The sequence below is a fragment of the Empidonax traillii genome, unplaced genomic scaffold, assembly GCF_003031625.1.
Source record: "Empidonax traillii isolate 1590-97213 ecotype Southwest subspecies unplaced genomic scaffold, ASM303162v1 scaffold22:size5013007, whole genome shotgun sequence".
In the NCBI taxonomy this organism is placed as follows: Eukaryota; Metazoa; Chordata; class Aves; order Passeriformes; family Tyrannidae; genus Empidonax; species Empidonax traillii.
This window is the reverse complement of record NW_020955215.1, coordinates 869,231-877,556: the sequence shown is the minus strand read 5'-3', so window position 1 is coordinate 877,556 and position 8,326 is coordinate 869,231. Positions and strand designations below refer to the sequence as shown.

Sequence of the window (8,326 nt, the reverse complement as noted above, 5' to 3'; positions counted from 1 at the left end):
CATTAGACAAGTAAAGAGTTCGTGGAGGGTTGGGAATTCTGTATCTGCTTGGGATTCGCACCGAGGCATCGGGATGGGGAAATGCAGTAATAGTTTATCTCCCTCTTACGGTCGAATTGCGAACAGCCACGCTGTGAAAGGGAGAGAAGGGAGCAGGGAGTCCCTGCACTTGCAAGCGCTGGTGGTTGTGCACAGGAGAGGCCCTGACTGCTCCCGAGCTGTTAGGCTGAGCTCCCTTTCAGAAAGCTGGTAAAATATACTTTTCACTACAGTATAAACCACAAAATATCTGTGACAGAGTTAAACTGCTCCAGTCCCTTGTGAGTTTGAACCAGGAACTGGCTAAATAATCACAGAATCATCAAATGGCTTGGGTTGGAAGGGACCTGAGAGATCACATGGAAATGGCAGCTTTGTTTCTGCTTTGTTTGGTGAAATCTGCTTGAGTCACTCCCTGACTTGCCAAGAGATTTGATACTGGTCAGTAAAACAGCTGATGAGGGCAGAGAAGGGCTGGGTTCAAGATTTTACTCTCTGAGTTACTCCTTCCACGTCACTCAGCAGCAAAATGGTGAGATGTCTCCAGAACTGATTATGTTAAATTACTGCTGTGGTTTGAGCCTGAACTGAACGACCCAGTCCAAAACCTCCTCTGCAGCTGCAAAAGGGCTCGAGGAATGCATGTGCCCAAAACCCACCCTTAGGTGAAACTGGACTTGTTGAGATGATCAGCAGCTGTGGTGGTTGCCTTGCTCTGTTGGTAACCTGTTCCAGGTTGTTATCTGCATCTCTCGAGTTATCACAGAACAGTTACGTAGCCAGAGTCTCAGGAATCATCAATTTATGTGAAACTTGCATGAAAAAACACAAAAATCAGAGAATTCCTATTAATAATTTACAGCAAGAATCAGTTTTACTTCAAGAATGTGTTAGAAACACATTATTCATCACCTAACTCCTGTTCAGTACTTGTAATGAAATTTATCTTGGACTAAAATGTGTATGTTTGTAAAAATAACTTGGATTGCTTTGTGTGTTTGGTGATATGCATTACATTTACATTTTTCAGGAATACTGGGGAAAGGCATTGCATTTCTGCTCTCAGTTTTTCCAACATGACAGCATTTGGGACACTATCAAAGGAACAGACATCAGAACTGTTGTAAGGCTGCAGTTCAGGGTTTGATAGGAAAGAAGGGAACATAGATGGTGTGAAAGTAAGAAAAGTTCTGCAGTGCTGCAAGTACTGCTTGAACTGAGATGTCTGCACAATGTGAGAACTGCTTCTTGAATTTGAGTGTCTTAGGCCCCTCTGCCTCAGCAAACTCAGACTGGCTTTAACACATCCAGCATTGCAAAAACTGAATCATGCACTAACTTTAGTCCAACATTCTGCTACAGGAACAGTTTCATTTCTACAGTGAGTACAAACTTGTTCTTTTGTTCTGGTGTGAAGATTTCTCTACTATCACTGAGTTATTGGGGCAGGCATCCTGATTGTATCAGTCACCAGGGACAGACGTTTATCATCAAAGGGCTCTTCCTACCTACCATCTCTTCATCATAAGCTTTGTCACTGCCCCATTATATCAGGTGTACTTCCAAAACTTGTTACTTCCAAGGCTGTGATCTAAAGCAAGGATTTCAGAGCCCAAACATTAAAGCCTATGATCCCAAACGCGGATTGGCTGCCTGAACTCATCAGGTGCTTCAGTTCTGCTCTGAAGGTTCCCATAGTCACTGCAGCTGTGCACAGGCTGAGCCCCACCAAAGGCACAGCAGTGTCAGTGCTCAGTTCAACACAGCACCACACTCAAAAGAACAGTGGAGAAACCCACAATGGCTGAGTCTGTTCTCCTTCACTCATCTGCTAAAGCATTTGTCAGGTAGGAAATGCAGGTTCAGATTCCTTCCCTCACTGCAGTGAACCCAGTTCTACTTGCTACTTTTAAAAACTGAACTGGTGTTCTTGCTCCCTGACTACTGCTATTGTAATCCAGAATTTGCTTAAGCCCAGTCAGAATCCTTTTAATTTTCTCTTTCTAGACTCTTGAACCATTTTTCCCCCCGAATAAATGGCTCAGTTTCAAAGAAGTGGTTGAGATACCCTACCAAGGAAGTAGATCTTTTTCTGCCAAGAGCTGCCCATAAGGCTCAAAGGAAAAACATCTACTACTGATTTGGAGAGCAGTCTTTAACCACCAAACCAACATTCAGTCCTTTACTCATCCAGTCTTCATATTTTAGATTTTTTTGCGACATCTTATATGGAAAGGAATACTAATAACCATCTTATTTCATGATATGAAACCAGCCCACATTATTAAATCTGGATTAACCCATGAGCTGTGCAAGGTCACACTTTCACTGGGGTTCCAGCAATCAGGACTCTGGGATTTCTTTAAGTAGTTTTCCCTTAAGGAAAAAAAAAGAAATATGAAAAAGCCAGGGCTCAAGAGATGCTTTTTGAAATATTTTATTGCAAAAAGGTGTGGACATTTGCTGGCAGAATAGTTGATCACATTCTCTATTTGACTGTCATCCAGAGGACACTGCATGCATTCAAGCTGAAAGCATAGGACAGTTTCCACCAGGCACCTGAGAAATTTCACGGGAAAGACAAGTCTTTCAAGCTGATCATCTGCTCTGGTGCCTTTTGCTTCCCAGAGCTACCTAGGACATAAGAGTTAAATCAGCTACAGTCATAGCCAACTGTAAACGTGTTCCTGTGATGCAACAGAGGTTATCAAGATAATTGATCCTGAAGCTTTATTTCCAGTTTTAAACGGGAAATGTCCTTCCTAAAGTAGGCAGTTACACCTGACTTGGCATCTACTACTCAATGCTGTGTTATGCAGCCGAGGTGCAAGATGCTTCCTCTCATCTGGCTTGTATCCAAGGACCTCTGACAGCTCTTACTTGAATATCCCACCCCAAAACCTCTTTCCTTTCTTCATGCTATTAGTATTACCTCAAACCACTTCCCTACCCCCTCCAGACAACAGCCAATTAAGTCCCTTTTCCTTCCCACCCCCAAGACTAATGAATAGATGCTGCTCTCCGCAGTTCACAGCAAAAATATCTTCACACTTTGGCTGTGCCTCTGCACACAGGACTCCAGGTGCACCTGAATTTCACCATTTCAATGCCTTCCCACAGGTCTGATAAAGGTTATTCATCTTTGGCAGGCAGCAGTCCTGCACCAAAGGGAACAGTAATCCATTGCCAATCTAACAGGGCATGTTGCAACTGCAGCTGCTCGGTATCAGAACTCCCTGTGAGAAAAAAAAAAGAGAGTTTAGAGGGCGTACAGGTACAAGTCACTGCATCTGGGCAGGCTGGAATATATTAACAGCTGCGCTTTGCTGAGGGCTATAATGGACTTTTGAACTACTTGACCCACCCAAATGCAAAGATCTCAGGCGCTAAAGCTGCAAGTCAAAGGTAAATAACTCAGGATGACACTACAGGTACTAATAGTACTTATACTATTGAGCTAAACCCCATGCTAGTTGCTCTAGTAATTCCAAGCATTAGAACAGCTATTTTAAGTTACTTATTCCTTCTTAATAAATCAGCTGTAGATTAGAAGGAATATTTTTGCTTTCAGAAGGCCTGGCAGATGGAACAATTCACAATTAACTTCCTTTCATGCAATATGGCTTTAAGTTCCCCAGCAAAGCTACAGATTAGAATTTCCCATCAAGATAGTGGTTCCTCAGTAGTGTGCACACAGGCCTCAATATTAAAACCAACACTTAGATCCAGGGCCTTGGCAAAGATGGGCACATAGTCATTTGTGCTAAGACAGAGTAGCAATTACGGCCCCCTGAGGCCCCTGGAGTTATTTTAATCACAAAAGCCAGAATGAACTTGTTTGTAACAAAGGCACCCTCAGTCCTTTCAGCTGGAAAGAGACAGGTTGCTCTATTTAAACCAGTTAATTTGGAATGAACTTATTCACCCCCAGAGATGTTACCCTTACTCGACTGGGGACTATTTCAGTCACTAACAATTCAACACTCCAGCGTATGTTCTAAAGAAGAGATATCTAAACCTTTCAATGCTAAAGCACAATAACTTGTCACCACTCTACTTTTGGCTGTGTTTCAGTATAGGATATATATTTTTAATCCATTTGATATAGTTCTGAAGGCTAACGAGCCAATTCCAAGCCAATCGCTGCTGGATATGCTTTTTTTTTTTTTTCTTTTGGATGTGCTTTACTGGAATAAAAGGCCTTTTGGCCTGATCCAAAATCAGCACTGGCAGAGTCTACAGTGTTCCTTGATAGCTGTTTTACATCATACCTATGTCTTCAGTCCTAGTGTATTTTTAGCAGACACTTCAGTGGGAGCAGCTCAGATGACTGTGTGACATTGACAACACACTGCTGATCAAAGTGTCCTCCCTGCCTAGCCAGGGAGAACCAACGACTCCTCTATCTTGCGCTATATAGAGATGAGGTACATGAAAAACGTAAGCAGTAAGTGCAGAGATACAAGACCTTTAGGAGGCATCCTGAGATGGAGCAGGAGGATCCTTATTCTCAGGCTCTGGAGGAGGAGCTGGCACACTTTCCTCTTTCTTTTGTGCAGCCAAAAATTCATGAATCGCCCTCTCTATCTGGGGCCTGAAGATGTGGTTTAGTTTTGGATCCACCACCTGAGAAATAATTCTGTCCACTCCAGCTTCCAGCATTCCTGACCTTGAACAAAGACAAAGAAGTCATTCAACTCCTCCGAAAAACTTCTCCCTGATCTCCTCCAGTAATTCTCCAGAGCCCTCCTGTCAACTGCAATTATCATTAACATGGTGAGAACTGCAGCCTACTCAGTAGATCCTTAACAGGGAGTTGTTTCAATCACCTATTTCCCCTCACCCCCTCTCACTGCTCCCTGCAGAATTAACAACTCACATCTGGTCTCCCAGGTACTTAAATGACACGTTGGACAAGAGCCACTTTTAATAGGGCTCATGTGGAAATGAGGCCAACATGAAAGCAAACAAACACATTTTGGCACAAACAAGAGAAACAAGCTATTCTGAGGAGGAGGGCAGGTGAGAGCACAGTCTTTTCTTTGGCTGAGTGGAGGGAGAAGGGCCCTGCCCCCTAATAACAGGACTGTTGCTCGTTCCTTGTAACTGTTAGTCTAGACAGATGGGTATTAATTATAAAAACAAGACATTGAGCACACAGCAAAGTTTCTGGACTGAACACTGGTAATTGAAGTGACTTATGACTTCAGGGGCTGCGTCAGACTCCTGGATTGTGGGGCATGGGCTGTCTAGAAGGCTTAAGTCATGTCTGCAAGGGAGCAGGGGACAGGAAATGGAGACATTGCCTGGCACTGGGAAAAGGAGCCACAGGACTGTTAAGGCTGTGAATGCTAGCGAGTGAGAGGGTGCAGAGTCAGGGCACATCGTGTCACCTTAGCGTTTCCTTAGAAGCAAAAATGCCATGATCGAGTTCTCAATTGTCTCTCTCCCCACACCTTTTACCATAAAGGTTTTCTCCATCTAATAAGCCAAAGCTCATACTCCAGACTGCCAGGAGGCAGCAGCAAGAGATACTAAACCTAATTCTTTCAGCAGCAGTTTACCCTGGCTTTCCCCGATTTCATGCTGGAAATCAACCATAGAATCCCACAATGGTTTGAGTTGGACCTTAATGATCATCCAGTTCCACCTCCCTGACACGCACAGGGACAGCTTGCACTATCCCAGGTTGCTCCCAGCCCTGTCCAACCTGGCCTTGGACACGTCCAGGGATGGGGCAGCCACAGCTTCTCTGGGCAAACTGTGCCAGGGCCTCACCACTCTCACAGTAAAGAATTTTTTCCTCATATCCAATCTAACCCCCCCCTCTGTCAGTCTGAAGCCATTTCCCCTCGTCCTGTCACTCCGAACCCTTGTACAAGGTCTCTCTCCACCTTTCTTGTAGGCTCCCTTCAGGTACTGGAAGGCCACAATTAGGTCACCCCAGAGCCTTCTCTTTTCCAGGCTGAACAACCCCAATTCTATCAGCCTTTCCTTGTAGGAGAGGTGTTCCATCCCTCTGATCATCTTGGTGGCCCTCAGTGTAGTATCTTAAATAGCTGTACAAAAGCTTCTCTCTGCTGCAAGAGATTGGGCTGGTGCACTGTGAGTCTACACATACAAGACTTTGGCACCTTCAGCATTCTTTCTTTAAAGCCTCTTTCCTTTTCTGAAGATAAAGATCAAGGTCATTCAGCACAGTACATCAGGCACAGAGTTGACTATCTGCAGCAATAATTTGGCTGGACAGCAAATACAAACACTTCACCACTCAAAAATACCAACTGCAGATAAAGCATTTTGAGATTGCATCCTCCCTTATAATGAAACTCAGAACACGAGAGAAAGTCTTGTGAAAAGCTCAATTCTGCAAACTCTTACTTGGCTTAGGGGATGTGTTACTTATCCAAGAGCTCCACTGTCACTTTACAGACTGTGCTCACTTACTGAATCACGCTCTGCCTCAGCCCGTTCCGCAGCTGGTTCTTGTTCATGGCTGGGTTCCACTCCTGTTTGTCCAGGTGGGTCGATACAAAGTTGTCGACTTTCTGCCTCAAATTTTGATAGGCTGGCTAAAAAAAAAAAAAAAAAAAAAAAAAAAAATCAAAATAAATCCAGTTAAACAGCTAAAATACCTCAGAACATGTCCTGCCAGGGCCCTTCACAATTCGTCTGTTGTCACATACAGACTGCTCTGTTGTCTGTATTCTCCCTCCTTTCGCTCTCCAAACAAAGAGAATCTTGTTTCGCCTGAGAACACAACTGGCACAGAACAGTCAGAGTGTTGTTAAAATAATTCAAATATCTGGATAGATTGGTTTTTAAATTGTTGTCTGCTCATGGTATTACTCAGTGAAATAAAAACTGTGCAGACAGGAGTTGTTTAAGCAAAGTTCTTGTTGCTTGGAAACCCTCCATCCCAGAATTCCTAGGAAACTGACTGAGCAATATTGTCCCTAATGAAGAACTTGAATTATTTCCTTATGTGGCACTTACAGAGAAGTTAAGAATATATATATAAGAACCATGAGAATAAGGAAATAATTATTTGAGTTTTATCAGAGGGAACTTAATTGCACTTAACAGGAATTTAAGTAACAAATCCATATAAATACACAGGAACATCCACATCCTGGATGCAAGGAAAGGACAAAAGGGTGACATTTATATTTCAGGGTCTGATGTGCATATGGGATGATGGGCTGCTGACAGAGGTGTAGTGTCTGTCCTGGGCAGCACTGACAAAGCTGCTCTGCAGGTGACCTGACAGCTCCAGGAGTGGTTTTGTGCTGGGTGCTGGGCCTGGATGATGCCTGCAGCTCCCAGGACGGAGCTCTTGCTGAAAGGGTAAAAAGTTTGGGGAAAGCAAAACCCAACAAATGCTGAATTTTGACAAGGCAACTGTGAACAACCCAACTTCATGCGGACAACAAATGCTCGGGGGTTCACGTGGTGGCTGAGAACAAATCAGTGTAAGAGAATGGGTGTCTGAGAAACAGAACAGTCTGAGTCTCATTAGAGAAAAGTGGGTTTGAAAACTGGAAATATAGGAATGAGTACTGCAAATATAGCAACACTGGGAATATAGGAGCATTGAAAATATAGGAATGGGGACAATACAGGCTAAAAAGTAGCACTGTTCTTATGGGAAACTCCTCTCCTAATAAGGCCTGGGCTGGGACATGAAAGGCCGAGCCTGTTCTCGGGCCTGTTCCTCCGCTGGGGTGTGGATATCGCTCCAAGCTGGGATCTCCTCGGGTGGGGGTCACAGCGGGGCCACGAAAGGCCGCGCACAGAGAGAGCGGCCCCCGAGTGCGGGACCCGCGGGGGGTCCCCGGCCCGGCCGTACCTTGGTGTCCACGTCGGCCAGGCAGTCCCGGCGGAAGCCGTCGAAGAGGCCGCGGCTCTTGAGCTGCTCCACGATGATGGCGATGAGCTGCGGGTCTCCGGGGGGCAGCGAGGCCGGGTCGGCGGGTCCAGGCCCCGCGGCCCCCGCGCCGCCCCCGCCACCCCCGCCCGGGGCGGCCCCGCCGCCGCCGCTCTCCGACATGGCCCGCGCCCCGCGCCGCCGGCGCGTCCCGCTCGCGTCACCGAGGCGCGGAGCATCACGGGGAGGCGAGTCCTCCGCTGCGGGCCCGACTCGGACCGCGGGGGGCGGAGCGGCAGTGACGAACTACAAATCCCGGCGTGCATCGCGGCACGGCCCCGCTAGGCCGGGGGAGAGAGCGGTATTGTTGTTGAGAGGCATCATGGGAGCTGTAGTTCGCACCGGGCCAGGCGGGCTGCA

At 45.9% G+C, this 8,326-nt stretch overlaps 1 protein-coding gene across 1 annotated transcript; it reads right to left on the bottom strand.

Moving 5' to 3' along the window:
• Positions 1 to 2,459: 2,459 nt before the first annotated feature.
• BOD1 (biorientation of chromosomes in cell division 1) lies at positions 2,460 to 8,114 on the bottom strand. Its single transcript, XM_027901237.1, has 4 exons — positions 7,889 to 8,114; positions 6,487 to 6,611; positions 4,508 to 4,708; positions 2,460 to 3,275 (listed from the first exon to the last, which is right to left on the bottom strand). Exons 1-3 carry the CDS (start codon positions 8,087 to 8,089, stop codon positions 4,510 to 4,512), a joined length of 525 nt encoding a protein of 174 aa, XP_027757038.1. The 5' UTR covers positions 8,090 to 8,114; the 3' UTR covers positions 2,460 to 3,275; positions 4,508 to 4,509.
• Between the last annotated feature and the right edge of the window lie 212 nt (positions 8,115 to 8,326).